This window comes from Anomaloglossus baeobatrachus, chromosome 3 (genome assembly GCF_048569485.1).
Source record: "Anomaloglossus baeobatrachus isolate aAnoBae1 chromosome 3, aAnoBae1.hap1, whole genome shotgun sequence".
NCBI lineage: Eukaryota > Metazoa > Chordata > Amphibia > Anura > Aromobatidae > Anomaloglossus > Anomaloglossus baeobatrachus.
Genome location: NC_134355.1, coordinates 89,772,571 through 89,788,656, shown reverse-complemented (window position 1 = coordinate 89,788,656; position 16,086 = coordinate 89,772,571). Strand labels below are relative to the sequence as shown.

General features: G+C 43.8%; 1 protein-coding gene across 1 annotated transcript in view; it reads left to right on the top strand.

Annotated features, from left to right (window-relative positions):
* The window catches only part of ANKEF1 (ankyrin repeat and EF-hand domain containing 1), a 101,413-nt gene that overhangs the window by 37,178 nt on the left and 48,149 nt on the right, over positions 1 to 16,086 (top strand). The window contains exons 2-5 of the mRNA XM_075338071.1: positions 325 to 705; positions 5,886 to 6,085; positions 9,838 to 9,987; positions 10,268 to 10,391. Coding sequence (XP_075194186.1) covers positions 325 to 705; positions 5,886 to 6,085; positions 9,838 to 9,987; positions 10,268 to 10,391 — 855 coding nt within the window. The remainder of the gene's footprint in view (positions 1 to 324; positions 706 to 5,885; positions 6,086 to 9,837; positions 9,988 to 10,267; positions 10,392 to 16,086) is intronic.

Below are 16,086 nucleotides of genomic sequence, written 5' to 3'. Positions count from 1 at the left end.
CAGGCAAGGAATGGGAGACTGCCTCAGTCCTTGCCTCGGGAGAGCCACGAGATGTAACAGTGTTGCATAACTCCCCTCTGCTGTATGGTATTGTAGAATTTACAATAGATATTACTTATGTAACATAAGAAGTTAATGAAATCTTTGGCATTGTATTATACCTATATTCCTCTGCCATATCTGCACCATTAATCATGGTATGTGTTAAAGGGGCCCACTGAAATCTGGAGCTCGCCCTGGTTCTGGTGAATACAAGTGAGGAACAGTGTTTTTTGTTGTAGTGTTACTGAAAAATATATTTATTGTTGTAAATTATTTCAACAGATACTCCCCAGATTGTACAACAAATGGCATTAGAATCATCTGTAGCAAAAGGAAGACTAGAAACTCTACAGATCTACAAAGTTCTGCAGTGCGTCCGACAACAAGACAAAGAACAGATCGAAAAACTCACTAAACTTGGTGTCCCAAACCTTATAAACCTCACCGAACCCAAAAATGGAGACGGAGTTCTACACGTGGCCGCTGTGGCTAATAATGTGGATATGTGTCAATTCTTGCTTACCCTTGGAGCTCACCCTAATATGCAAGACTTAAAGGGATGGACACCAGCTATGAAGGCTATAGAATTAGGTCATGACTTAGTGTTGGAGGTTCTTCTGGAGGCTCAGGCTGACATGACCATTGTGAATAAAGAAGGAAAAGGTAATTGTTTTCCAACATTGTTTTGATATTGCATCCTATAATTCTATAGAAACTTTATTACATAATTTTATCATTGTTAAATTGGATATATAGTTAAATGGGAACAAGATATGTTGACATTATGGATTAGTTCAGACTGTGTGTGAATAACTATTATGATGGATGTCCTTGGCTTAGGTGGTAAGGGTATGAGACAACTTTTCCATACATGTCTATATTGAAAATGGGCTGATGATGGGTTTTAAACCTCCAACAGATTAGTTCTCAGCTTTGGACCTGATTTTTTTTCAGTACAAATTTGTTTCCATGTGTTATGATAAAAGTCAGGTAGAGTTTTAGCAGAACAGCAGTGGTCATGAGGACCACCAACTCATCACCATCTAAAAGTAACTATGCATTTATGTTTTTCATTTTTATATATTTTTTCACTTCTATGATAAGTTTTAATTTTGAGATGGAAGGAACGGGAGAGTAATTCAATGTTAAATAATTTGGTCACTTCTACACAACTAAGGTAAACTCCCTATGACCTATAACCCTCCAGGCTTTAAATGATCAAAGTAGTTTTAACATACTTTGCATAAATCAATCATACAAGGAAATATGAGAATCTGTGATATTTCTGAACAGAGAAATATGATTCTTCTTCTGTTGCTTAACTCAGAATTACAGGTAAAATCCACCTTGCTCAAGACAAGCCAGAATGTCACTCACTGATGGATCAGGTTCCAACTCACTATTATAGTCTATAGAGAGGAGAGGGACGAGTACAGTGAAAGTGAGAGGTATAAAAATACATAGGTCAATATAATGAATGTAAGAATGCTTTCAAAAGTAGAAGCATTAAAAGTTTTTTTTTTATCAGTTACTGTATTTTTCGGACTATAAGACGCACCGGACGATAAGACGCACCCTAGTTTTAGAGGAGGAAAATAGGAAAATAAAATTTTGAAGTAAAAAATGTGGTCATGACACACTGTTATGGGACGAGGATCTGCTGCTGACACTGTACGGGGGTAATTTAAAATAAACAAACGACGTGCGGTTGCTCCAATTTTGATAACCAGACAAGATAAATTCTCACAGCTGAGGGCTGGTACTCTTAGGCTGCGGAGACTCACGTTATTTGAAGCCCCCCAAGCCTAAAAATATCAGTCAGCAGCCACCCAGAATTGCTGCATTCATTAGATGCGACAGTCCTGGGACTTTTCCCAGCTCATCCCGATTGCCCTGATTCGGTGGCAATCAGGGTAATAAGGAGTTAATGGCAGCAGCCCATATCTGCCACTAAGTCCTAGCTTAGTGATGGCAGGCGTCTATGAGACACCCCTTCACCACTAAGCTGTAAGTGAAAGTAAATAAACACAAACACATAAAATCCTTTATTTGAAATAAAAGACCAAAAAACCCCTCTTTCACGACTTTATTAACCCCTAAAAGACCCAGGTCCGATGTAATCCATACGATGTCCCACGGCGCATCCAGCTCTACTACATCTGACAATCACAGAGAGCAGCCATAGAGCACGACCGCTCTCTGGGAGGGTCAGGCTGCAAGTGAAGTGAGCCGCCCAGGATCTGCGGTGACTTCAGCTGTCACCGCACATCACCTGACTGAAGTCACCGCGGATCTCGCGGTCACTTCAGCCGCAGACGGATTTGCGGTAACGGCTGGAGGACTCCCGCTGTATACTCACCTCTCCTCACTCCACGCAGCATCGCTTGCTTCCTGTCTGTGTGCTAGCAGCAGCGCCGCTGACCTGTGTGGAGCCGCGTGTACAGTGATGATGTCATCGCTGTGCTCACCGCTCTCTACACATATCAGCTGGCACAGGCAGGAGGACACCAAGATGCTGCAGGGGAACGGTGAGTATACCGTACTTGTTCACTGCCCCCGCGCTGATGATGGTGCACGGGGGGCAGTGAATACAGCCGCACATGATCACTCCAGGCTGTAGTTGCCTGGGGTGATCACGCGGTTCGGCTCTTTAGTATGTGCGCATTCCCTGTCCATCATCCCGCCAATCTGTCGGCGCCGGCTTCAGGGTTGAGAGATGATGGGTGGCGATGATGGGCGTGCATATCAAATGAGCGGGCCCACGTGGTCAGGGTAACGCTGCTACAGCCTGCTCCTGCCTCTGATGATCCGCTCCACCACCACCGCACCCGCCTTCACCTGCTCCACCACCACCACACCGCAGCCATAGGACTATAAGATACCCCCCCCCCTTTCCCCCAAAATTTTGGGGAAAAAAGTGCATCTTATAGTCTGAAAAATACGGTAATAAAATTGGAAGTGAATGGACAAAGTAGAAATCTAATCAAATCAATATTTGGTGTCACTGCCTTCAAAACATCATCAAAGTAACAATTCTACATACACTTGCACATAGTTTTGAACAAACTCAGCAGGAAGATTGTTGTTCTGTTTCCACTTAAGGGCGATTGAAGGTGTGTAGTTAGGCAGTGCTGTGAGAAATCTTACCTTTGTGTATCCAATGAGTGGAAGAGACAGGACCAGAGCGCTCTAGAGTTGATGGATTCAAACGTGCACACGCTGAGATGAACAAGGGTGGTTTATTTTCCGCCATGAGTTAAAGACATGCACAAGTACAGTGGTCCGAGTACCTGGCACTGTGGTTGTCTTGTGATGCTTGTCTCTGGAGCCACTTTGGAGGTCAAAAGACTTTGCCTTCTGTAGCTCAAATGAGGGAGATGTGATTCTCACGAACACTGGTTGATAACTAAAATGGATGCCAGGAAGTGAGATACAAACAGGGCAGTAGACACTCCCATGGGCTGCACAAGAAAAGAAACAGGAGAACAGAAGGGCCTGACCAGTAGGTGGACAAGCATGAATAACATACATTAAATAACAGGGGATATGAAATTAAAGGTAACAGTTTATATAAAACAGGTAGGAACAGCACAATTGTTCCAAACGTCTTGGAGAACTAACCACAGATCTGTTTAGGATGCACGTGTGTGCAATCCTTCTGTCTCTGCTTTTAATCCCAGAAAGGCTCAATGGTGAGGAGATCAGGGCTTTATAGTGGCCATATCAGGACTTCCAGGACTCCTTGTTCTTCTTTATGCTGAAGATAGTTTTTAATTACATTTACGGTATATTTGGGCTCGTTCTCCTGCAGCAGAATAAATTTGGAGCCCATCAGATGCATTACTGATGGTATTATATGACGAAGTATCTGCTAGTATTGAGGATACCAAGAAATAGGCAACATTGAGAATCGTAGACAGTCGGACAAGGAAATTTAGGGCAGCAGATGAAAGACACATCATGCTCACTTCCCTTCAAACTCAGATTATGTTCAGCAGTGCCATCAACAGAGAACTGTCAGTAACCAGTGGGACACAGCTAGACCAATCTACTGTTTGGAGAAGTCTAGCCAGAAATAGTCTTCATGGAGGAATTGTGGCAGAAAACATATTTTTGACCTGGTAAGAAGGCCAAGTGACTCAACTATGTACAAAAACTTAGTAACCAGGGTGCAAAAAAAAATGGCAGTCACGAGCTGAGACATATGAGTAAATAGTGTACCAAAAGGCCCTCTGTGTGTCAAAGAGCTGGAAAATGGTACAATAATGAGTGTCTGCAGGTAACAGTCAAGCATAGTGGAGATTCCTTCAATGTTTGGAGATTTGGTCAAGATTAATACCATTATGGAGGAGTCTGATTGACTACCAATTTTTTCTGAAGAAGAACAAAAAACCCCAAAAAATATAGCAAATGTAAAAAGAACCATCTGCAGCAAAGAAGAACAAAGACTGTTGAGGAGACGAACAATTTACCCAAGATCTGTGGTTAGTTCTCTAAAATGTTTTGATCAATCTCCTTCCTGAGTTTCTTCAAAGAAAACTGTGTGTAAATGTACCTAAAAGACCTGATGCTTTGATGCTGTTTTGAAGGTAAGATAACACCAAATATTGATTTTAATTTAGATTTTTCTGTTGCTCATTCACTTTTGCATTTCGTCAACTGATAAAATTAACTCCTCTGTCTGAAAGCATTCACACTTTGCAACATTTTTCCCACACATGGCTAAAGCTTTTGCACAGTGCTGTATATTAATAACACTGCTACATGCACAGTACATGCGCACTCAGCTCTGCTGCATATATACACACAACTCTGCAACACAGGCAGCTCGGTGGCATGTATTGCACACACACACATACAGACACACACACAGTTCTGTTACATCAACACATAGGTTTGCTACACCAACACACAGCTCTGATACATGAAAACATAGATCTGCTACATCAACACTGACTCAGCTTTGCTACATCAACACTGACACAGCTCTGCTACATCCTGCAGGGCAGCCTCCTCTACTGCCCTGCACTATTCAGACTGATCAGTGTTGGGCAGGAGGAGAGAGAACTGTGTTCTGTATAATCCTCTCAGTAATCTGGACTGACGCAGTGTCAGCGTTCTTGATCATAGGAACCTGACTTCATGCTATAATATGTACACTTTTTTGCCAGATTTTTTAATTGCTAAAAAGTAAACCATATAATCTTAGGGGTACTTTGCACACTACGACATTGCAAGCCGATGGTAGCGATGCTGAGCGCGATAGTCCACGCCCCCGTCGCAGCTGCGATATCTTGTGATAGCTGCCGTAGCAAACATTGCTTCAAATAATGGCAGCCGGAGTCGGCGCGTGCGCAGATAAGAGCTTGAGCTGAGAGCTCCATCTGTGCACTCGCTGACTCTAGGTGCCATTATTTGAAGCCCTGACCACCGACATCTTCAGAATGACTGCCCGCCGCACAGAGCAGCTCTGCGCAGAGCAGAACAAAGCAGAGCAGCCCCTGCACAGAGCAGAACAGCCCCACACAGAGCAGAGCCATGTCACCAGCCCCACACAGAGCTGAGCCGCACCGCCCGATGCACAGAACAGCGCTGCACAGACCAGCGTGGGCAGCACACCCCATAGCATTATCCCTGCCTCCTTTCACCCCTCTTCACCACCATCCGGTAAACTACATGCGGATTTTAAGACGCACCCCTCATTTTCCTCCCAAATTTTTGGGAGGAAAAGTGCATCTTATAATCCGAAAAAAATATGGTACTTATCTTACATTATTGTTGCTGAAAATGCAGCATGAGCCATGTCTTCTACTTTTATAATAACTATTTTCCTCAATCCGCAGGAATTTTGTTTTACTGTATCTCACCGAGCAAGAGACATCTACGTTGCTTTCAATTAGTGTTAGCGTCTGGAGCTGATGTCAACAACACCTCGTCAGACGGAATACCGGTGCTGCTGGCTGCATGTGAACAGGCTGGAGATTGTAAAGAAATATGTCTAAGATTGCTGGAGAAAGAAGCAAATCCCAATGCATTTAATCCGGTAAGAATTATCATGATGTTTATACAGTCATAGCCTAAAGTGTTGGCGCCCTTGAAATTATTACAAAAAATGAAGTATTTCTCCAAGAAAATTATTGCAATTACACATGTTTTGTTATACACGTTTATTTCTTTTGTGTGTATTGGAACAACACGACAAAACAACAGAGGAAAAAAAGACAAATTAGACATAATTTGACACAAAACCACAAAAATTGGCTGAACAGAATTGTTGGCACCCTCAACATAATATTTGGTTACACACCCTTTGGAATAAATAACCGCAATCAATTGTTTCCTATAACCATCAACAAGAGTCTTACACCTCTCAACTGGAGCTTTGGACGACTCATATTTTGCAAACTACTCAAGGTTTCTTATAATTGAAGGGCACTTCTCCCAACAGCAATTTTAAGATCTCACCATTTAAATCCGGACAAAGGGCGGCTTTGCACGTTGCGACATTGCACGTGCGATGTCGATGGGGTCAAATCGAAAGTGACGCACATCCGGCGTCGCAGTCGATATCGCAACGTGCAAATCCTTTTTGATACGATTAACGAGCGCAAAAGCGTCGTTATCGTATCATCGCTGCAGCCTCCGACATTTCCATAATGCCGGTGCAGCGACAGGTGCGATGTTGTTCCTCGCTCCTGCGGCAGCACACATCGCTGTGTATGAAGCCGCAGGAGCGAGGAACTTCACCTTACCTGCCGCCGGCTGCAATGAGAAGGACGGAGGTGGGCGGGATGTTTACATCCTGCTCATCTCCGCCCCTCCACTTCAATTGGCCGCCTGCCGTGTGACGTCGCTGTGACGCCGCACGACCCGCCCCCTTAGGAAGGAGGCGGGTCGCCGGCCAGAGGGACGTCGCACGGCAGGTGAGTGCATGTGAAACTGCCGTAGCGATAATAATCGCTACGGCAGCTTTCACTAGATATTGCACGTGCGACGGGGGCAGGACTATCGCTGCAGCATCGGTAACACATTGTTACCGATGTCGCAGCGTGCAAAGCCCGCCTAATTGCTGCCACTTCAGAACTCTCCAGCACTTTTTTTCCATTCATTTCTGAGGGCTCCTTGAACTATGTTTGGGGTCATTGTCCTGCTGGAAGACCCATGACCTAGGACACAAACCAGCTTTCTGACTCTGGGCATTCCTTGCCACCTAAAATCCTTTGGTAATCGTCAGATTGTATGATGCCTTGCACAGAGTCAAGGCACGCAGTGCCAGAGGTAGCAAAACATGTCCTTTTCTTTATAGCCTCTTCCTGTCTTCGGTAAACAGTAGAATCTTGTACTTTACCAAAAAGCTCTATCTTGGTCTCCTCTGTTCTCAAGACTAGTGATGGGCGAACCTCCCGATGTTCGTGTTTGGGAGCCTCGCCCGAATGTTTGGTAAAGTTCTAGTTTGGGTTCTGAGATAACACCGAACTTGGACTTTACAGTTTTGGGATGGGGCGGGAGGGGGCTGTAAAATAAAGAATATAGTTAATAATAAAAATTGTCAATATACTTACAGGTCCCGCGACGCGTCCTGCAGACACGCTCATCCGCTGTCTCCCGGCCACATCTGCTTCCGTGTGCAATCATTGCTGTGCCTCCGGGTTACAGGACCTTCCATGATGTCATAACCATGTGACCAGTCTGGTGTGAATGTTGTACAGACATTGGGTTACAGACTGGTCACATGGCTATGACATCACGGAAAGTCCTCAAGCCCCCGAGGTAACAACATTCACACCAGACTGGTCACATGGCTATGACGTCACAGAAGATCCTGTAAGTAAGATGTAGCAGAGCTGAAGATGCTCGCCCGCCTTTGGACTAAGTCGGAGTTGTTTTTTTTTGAGTAATAAAGATGGAGTCCTAAATGTTTTTTGTTTTATTTTTAATAAAAAAAAATGTTCTCTGTGTTGTTGTTTTATTTTACTATGAAAATAACAGACAATCACAGACGCTGTCACAGATTGGGCATCTGTGATTGGATGCTGGAGTAACCTGAAACCAGTCCATACATTCTAGCATCTACGCGTCAACAATTTTGTGTTTGGGTTGTATGAAATTATGTATAATTTGCCTTTTTTCTCTAATTTTTTTGTGTTGATCAAGTACACACAAAGGAAATAAATACAGGTATTTGCATTTTTTGGGAGAAATAAGTCATTTTCTGGAACAATTTCAAGGGGTGCCGACACTTTTGGCCATGACTGTATTTGACAGAGTCTAATGGGGTTGTCTACCATAGTAGTTTGTATTGGTAGCCTATTATTTTTCCATCAATGTGTATCCAGTTGGAAAAGCTGGTAGTAAAACATTTGGTGCAATACCGTCTTTTGTTGTTAGGGTCACAACAGAGAAAATGTATACGTGCTAGGGCCTGATCCTGCAGTTCAGCCCCATGCAAGTGAATAGGGCAGATCACAGGATAAACTGCTGTACCAGACACAGGTGTGGTGCCCCTGAGGCTTCAGTCGCCACTGAGTATTGCACCTGATTTAAGGTGCAGTGCTCAACCTGGATCCGGAGGAGCTCGTTACCGGTTTCACAACTTTCCCACTCAAATACACACCAGGTTGCCCCTTCCCCACTGGGGACTGGGCTAGGGTCGGGTATCAAAGGGGTCACCTACAGTGTGGCATTTATAGGATGCCATCACAACAGGGGCCCCAATCCACTAGCTTAGGACTTGGGTGGAAGGAGGAGCGGCCACCATGGGGAGTCAGGAGTCAACACGACGGTTGGGAGTTCTCCAGCAGGAGAGGAAAGGAGCAGACGTTCCTTACCGGTGCTCCGGTGGGACAGAGGAGTTGTTATTGCAGTTGCCGAGGTGTGATCTTAAACACCCCCTCTGAACCGATGCCACGCAGGGTCCAGGACCCTAAGGAAGATCACACTCCAAGTTGGTTTTCCAGAATTTGCCAGTACAGAGAGGTTTCAAGCTTCCCTGGCCACAAAGAGCCTGAAAGCACAGTGCCAGATAGGATCCGGGGCCTTGGACAGCACCAGGACCCATTGCGGAGCCGCGGTACCTGCAAATAGGGACAAGAGTACTACTCGAGACAAACTGGGGTCCCCAAGTAGCTTTAAGCCATGGGATTCCAACACACATGGCTCTAGGATTAAGGAACTCACCGAGCACCAAACTGGACTGACCTCTGAAGGGATTCGGGTTCGACGGAGCCCATCACAGCGGGCGACGAGTACTATCTGGCCGAGCGGCACAAAGAGTGAGTAAAGACACCTGGAACCGCAGCATCTGACTTGGACTCTTATTACTGGCGTCTCCGCCCCATGCCTCAGCACCAAAGGCCTTCGCCATCACACCCCTCCCTCATCATCCTCCCCGGGACCTGCTCCACCTGTGGGAAGCGACACCATCTCTGCTGCTACTACCATCTGCCCCGGAGGGCAGTGACAGCAGCAGCGGCTAATCTCTGGCCGCGTAGTGGCGTAACGACAACTTATCCTACTACTACCCCATCATCTTCCCTACTTATTGGTGTACACCTCGGGGCACGAAGCCGCAGGCAGGCCACCGCAACATCTGAGATCATCACACCGGCCTGGTGACGAGTAACGCAAGCACGAGACACCTTGTGCCTGACGACCCCTGCCCCCTGGGTGCTACACAGGCATATATATTTAATGAAATATGAGTTTAAAAATACACAATTTAGTAATCCTGACAATTTTTGATGATGGTGTGGTTTTAAAATGACATAAAATTAATGTTCTATGGTTTATATTTAGAAAACTGGTCGCACAGCTTTGATGGAAGCATCAAGAGAAGGAGCTCTGGAAGTTGTCCGCTGCATATTACAGAAAGGAGGGGACGTGAATGCTATTGATAACCAGCGATATCATGCTGTTCATTTTGCTGCTAAAGGTGGATTTTTTGAGGTACTCTACAGCTTTTACTTCTTTGTGTTTCTTGATTTTATTCCCTTGAAATATATGTAAAAATCTAATTATTTTCTGGCTCAGTAATCTGTAACTGTGCACTCATCTCATGTGTAATATAATATAGTGTGGAAGGATCGGCTGCTCTTCCTTTATCAGGCACCTGATCCACATAATCAATAAATGGAGCCATGTGTCTCCTTTACATCTGATGATAATGTCTGTGGATGATGAGTCTACACTTCTTGTTTTACAAAAATAACGTCTTCTATTTTTGTAGATCTTGAAGGTGCTGTCCGCATACAAAGGAGACCTGGGAATTATTGCAATGGACGGGAACACAGCTCTTCACCATGCAGCCAACGGTGGTTTCGTGGATTGCTGCAAGTTCCTTGGGCAAAGAGGTATTAAAAATCTCTAAATGATCTTTCTCTTCGATAATGACTTTATCAAAAGGATTCACAGGACCCTGGTATAGTAGCCACGTCAGTAGTCCATGGCTGCTGACCAGATCCCTGTGACCCCCTCCTTTCAGCCAGCAGCCCCAGAGTGTCTTCTGATTAGAAGGCCGAGCGCGATGGTATGGATGCGTCACAATTCAACAATGACATTGCATCGGGGCTACAAATCAGAGGCTCAACGGGCATCAGTTTGTAGGAGGTTCGAAGGGATTTGGTCGGCAGCAATAGACTACAGAAGTGGCAACTCTTCACTTAAGAAATAAAGAGATCTTGTCACCAAGTTTATGCAGTCCTATCTGTATCACTTAATAGATATCTTGCAGTAACCTCCATAAAATCACTCTGTTCTTTTAGGACTTAAGTGCTGAATATTCATTTTACCATAGAACTGGATAAGGAGTAAAAAGAAACTTAATTCCACGTTGTTTTTTTATTGTTTTGTATATGTGCACTATGCACTACAAAAGAACTGGCAACATGATTATCCAGATCGGTACAATTACAATTTAATATTTTAGTGGTTAAAAATTCAGAACTTTTTAGAAATAAAATGTGGTTTGTGTCATAATATTCTGATATCCATAACTACAGGGTCAGCCATTTATATAGATACACTAAATAAAATGGGAATCGTTGGTGATATCAACTTCCTGTTTGTGGCTCATTATTATATGTGAGGGAGGAAACTTTTCAAGATGGGTGGTGACCATGGTGGCCATTTTGAAGTCGACTATTTTGGATCCAACTTTATTTTTTCCAATGGGAAGAGGGTCATGTAACACATCAAAGGTATTGAGAATTTCACAAGGAAAACAATGGTGTGCTTCGATTTAATGTAACTTTATTTGTTCATTAGTTATTTACAATTTTATGACCACTTATAAAATGTGTTCAAAGTGCTGCCCATTGTGTTGGATTGTCAATGCAACCCTCTTCTTCCAAACTTGACACACTAATAGCAACACTGCAGAAGAAATGCTAGCACAGGTTTCCAGTATCCGTTGTTTCGGATACTGCACATCTTGTATCTTCACAGCATAGACAGTTGCCTTCAGATGACCACAAAGATAAAAGTCTAAAGGGGTCAGATCGGGAGATCTTGGTGGCCATTCAACTGGCCTACGATGACCAATCCAATTTCCAGGACACTGTTCATGTAGGAATGCTTGGACCTGACACCCATAATTTGTTCTGCAATTTCTCATGAGTACACTGATACCCCATATGTGGTGGAAAACTACTGTTTGATCACACGGCGGGGCTCAGAAGCAGAGGAGCACTATTTGAATTTGGGAGCACAAAATTGGCTGGAATAGATACCGGATGGCCGCCATGTCATGTTTACAGAGCCCCTAATGTGCCTAAATAGTGGAAACCTCCCACAATTCAACACATTTTGGAAACTACACCCCTCAAGAAATTTGTGATGAAGACCTTGAACTCACAGGTGCTTCACAGAATTTTATAATGTTGAGCCATGAAAATGAAAAAATACCTTTTTACCACAAAAATTTTAACTTTAGCTTTAACCCCAAATATTTTCATTTTCACAAGGGTAACAGAAGAAAATGGACTATATAATGTGTTGTGAAATTTCTCCTGAGTACAGGGAAACTCCATGTGTGGTGAAAAAGTACTGTTTGGGCACACGGCAGGGCTCAGAAGGGAAAGTGCAATATTTAAATTTTTGAGCCCAAATTATTTGGAATACATAGCAGATGCCATGTCACATTTCTAGAGCTCTTGAAGTGCCTAAATAGTGGAAACACTGCACAAGTGACCCTCTTTTGGAAACTACACCACTCAAGGAATATATCTAGAGGTGTGGTCAGCACCTTGAACCCCCAGGTGTTTAGAGAAATCTATAATGTGAAGTCATGAAAATGGAAAAATAAACTTTTACAACAAAAATGTTGATCCAACCCCAAATTTTTCATTTTCACAAGGAAAAAAGGAGAAAATGGATCATACAATTTGTTGTGCAATTAGTCCTGAGTACACCGTTACCCTATGTATGGAAAACAACTGTTTGGGCGTACGGTAAGGCTCGGAAAGGAAGGAGTGCTATTTGAATTTTGTAGCTTCATTTTGGCTGGAATAGATTGCGGATGCCATGTTACAATTGATGATCCCTAAAACAGCAGAAACCCCCACAAGTGAGCAATTTTAATCTTCTGGTTATTCTTGGAATTATATAACATTGGACTGTGAAAATAAAAAAATTAACATTTTTCCACTAAAATGTTACAATTGCCCCGAAGTTCTAACTTTGAAAAAGTTTAATAGGACAAATTGGACCATACATACAATTTATTACACAATTTCTACAGCTACTTTTGAGCCACAGTTCAAAGCACAGAAGAGAAGGAGCGCCATATTGTAGTTCAGATTTAGTTGTAATGGTTTGGGGGTTCCATGTCACATTTGCACAGCCCTTGACATGCCAGAAAAGTAGACCCCATATGTGACCCTATTTTACAAACTAAATCCCTCAAGGAATTAATTGAGGGGTGCATTAAGCATATTAACACCACAGGGTGTGCCACTGAAATTTAAACTATTGGGTAGTGAAATTAAAAATAATTACATTTTTTCACAAAAATGTTGTTTTAGCCTCAAGTTTTTAATTTTTATAAGGGCTAATAAGAAAAAAATGGTTCACAGAGTTTGTTGTATAATTATTTCTGAGTGTGCCAATACCCTCCATGTAATTGGGAATTACTTTTGAGGAACAGTGCAAGCTCAGAAGGGAAGGAGCGCCATATTTGGGAATCTACATGCTGCGATCATTATTGAATTGCTGCATTTAAACAGCCAGGGGTGGCGCGGGCACCGTCCTTGGCTGTGACAGCTGGAACTCCGCTATAAATTACGCTGAGATTCCGGCGGCAACCGTGTTGGCACAGCCCCTGTGCCCGCATCATTTCCATTACATAAATTTACATCATTTTGCGGGACCCCCCTTCCCGACTGCAACCTAAACTTATATCATATCTCATGAAGTGGTTAAAGCGGTTTTCCCACTAACAAAGTTAACTGTGAGGATGATTTAAATATATGCGTCCCTGCTATGTATTCTGTGATAGATATGTCTGACCATACAGAGACATGATATGAACATACCAAGTGTCCTGGGTCGGGCAGGATGCAAAAGAGAGTATACAGATAGCACAACATGTGATTAAAACTGATTCTTTTTGTGAGGTAAAACATTTCCCTTCCTGTTTTTAAAAAAATGTTTTTCCTCCATCAAAGAATCATTTACAATCCCGTGCTATAATATCTGTATACTATTTTTACTTCCTCCCCAGCCCAGGAGATGTTGTATGGATAGACCATGTCCCTTTATGGTCAGACACGGATATTACACAGTACTTGGCAGGGGCACATTCATAAGATTATCTCAGCAAAGTGACATTTTTTAAACACATCCAATTGTGGAACTTATTATTATTCCTAGATCTGTTTGGTGGAAAACCCTTTTATTGTGTTGAAAGAGAGATGTTCCTCATACCAGCTTTAGTTATAGTAGGTAATGGCAAGCATGACATGCGGCAGCTGGTGCATCATGGAATAGAAAGATCCAGCCCTATAGTTCAAACTGCAATACCATAAAGCCCATGTGCTTCGACCAAATGACTATTAAAGGGGTAGTTCACTACTTAGCTTTACTAGACAAATCCATATAACGTTCAGATACAAGGCTTCTCTCAAATACCTTGTGTAGTCCATTCTGCCTCTGAGCCGCGCTATTGCGGTCCGCTCATCCCCATCACGTGATCCCCCCGACTCCGTGACCTCTGAAATCCGGTGATGTCACATCAACTTCAAGTTGACCTGAGATCACCGAGGCCGGCCCCAGTCTCCGTGAGTGACGGGCTGTGGGCGGAGTTTCATTGCTCATCACAGCGCAGCATCTTGCGCACTCTCTCCTTCACTGCTAAGTACCACAAGCAGGAGTGATGCTGGGCTGTGATGTGCGTGGAAACTTCACCCACAGCCCATCACTCACGGAAACTGGGGTCGGCTGCGGTGATATCAGGTCAACTGGAAGTTGATGTGACATCACCGGATCTCAGAGGTCATGGATACCGGGGGTCACATGATGGGGATGAGCGGACCACAATAGAGCCGCTCACAGGCACTACTGCCAACACAAGGTATTTGAGAGAAGCCTTGTTTCTGAACGTTATATCAATGTGTCTTGTAAAGCTAAGCACTGAACCACCCCTTTAAATTCAGAGATGATGGACGTCTCTCTCTCTCTTTTTTTGATATATGTGTCTGTTATCTTATATGCAAATTTCCTCTTCAGAGAGGAATAGGACTTGAACTCTAGTGCCACCTATTGGAAGTATCAATCCTAAAAGTCAATATCGACCCTTTAATGAGTCTTGCCACATGACTTTCCTTATAAGCCAAACCAGAAACTCAATTTGCAGACACGGTGTTTTGGGGTATTGCCCCTCGTCAGTGTAAAGAATGAGATCTGAGATCTGATTTGGCTATATGAGAGGCTAAGGGTGGCTTTACATCCTGCGATATCCGGCCCGATATCGCTAGCATGAGACCCGCCCCCATCGTTTGTGCGCGACGGGCATATCGCTGCCCGTCGCGCACAAAATCGCGCACCCTATCACACATACTTACCTGCCTAGCAACGTCGCTGTGACCGGCGAACCGCCTCCTTTCTAAGGGGGCGGTCCGTTTGGCGTCACAGTGACGTCACTAAACGGCCGCCCAATGTAAGCGGAGGGGCGGAGATGAGCGGGACGTAACATCCTGCCCATCTCCTTCCTTCCGCATTGTGGCCGGAGGCAGGTAAGGAGATGATCCTCGTTCCTGCGGCGTCACACGTAGCGTTGTGTGCTGCCACAGGGACGAGGATCAACTTCGCCCCAACAACAGCAGCGATAACTGGCAGCGGACCCCCATGTCAACGAGGAGCGATTTTGGACCTTTTTGCAATGTTCCAAAATCGCTCCTAGGAGTCACACGCTACGACATCGCTACAGCGGCCGGATGTGCGTCACAAAATCCGTGACCCCAACGAGATCGCTGTAGCGAAATCGTAGCGTGTAAAGCCCGCTTTAGACAGGAATCTAAGGGGAAAGATTTCTCCTTGTGGAGAGTGGCATGCCACTATTAGGAGACTTAAATGCATGCTCCTATGGGAAATCTTGTATAGATATAATGAGTGGCTTACAAAATCCTGTCTTAAAGCAATTGCAGCTGTGCATGAGATCATGATAGATCCTGAATTATTAATTTACATAAGAAGATTTTCTGCAGAATTGCAATCATAAATGCCACAAATAATATTTAAAACCCAATCTGCTAAAATGCAGGAATCGGAAAAGAGATTTAAATGATCACTGTCACATACATGTGAATGCACGTTTAAGGGGATAATCAATATCCACTCATTCAATCTTCCAATCACCTTCCATAAAATATAAAGGAGAAAATTCCTTTAGTTTTTCATTTTCTTGATGTTCTTCTGTTTGTCTGGAGAATGATGGGACTCAGACCTGGCTGACCCCAAGCATGTGAACCCCTCTCAATTGTTCAAATCATCTTTTTATATGTCCATCCTGTGCCCAGGAATCCAGGATCGCCTGTCATTTACTAAGCAAAT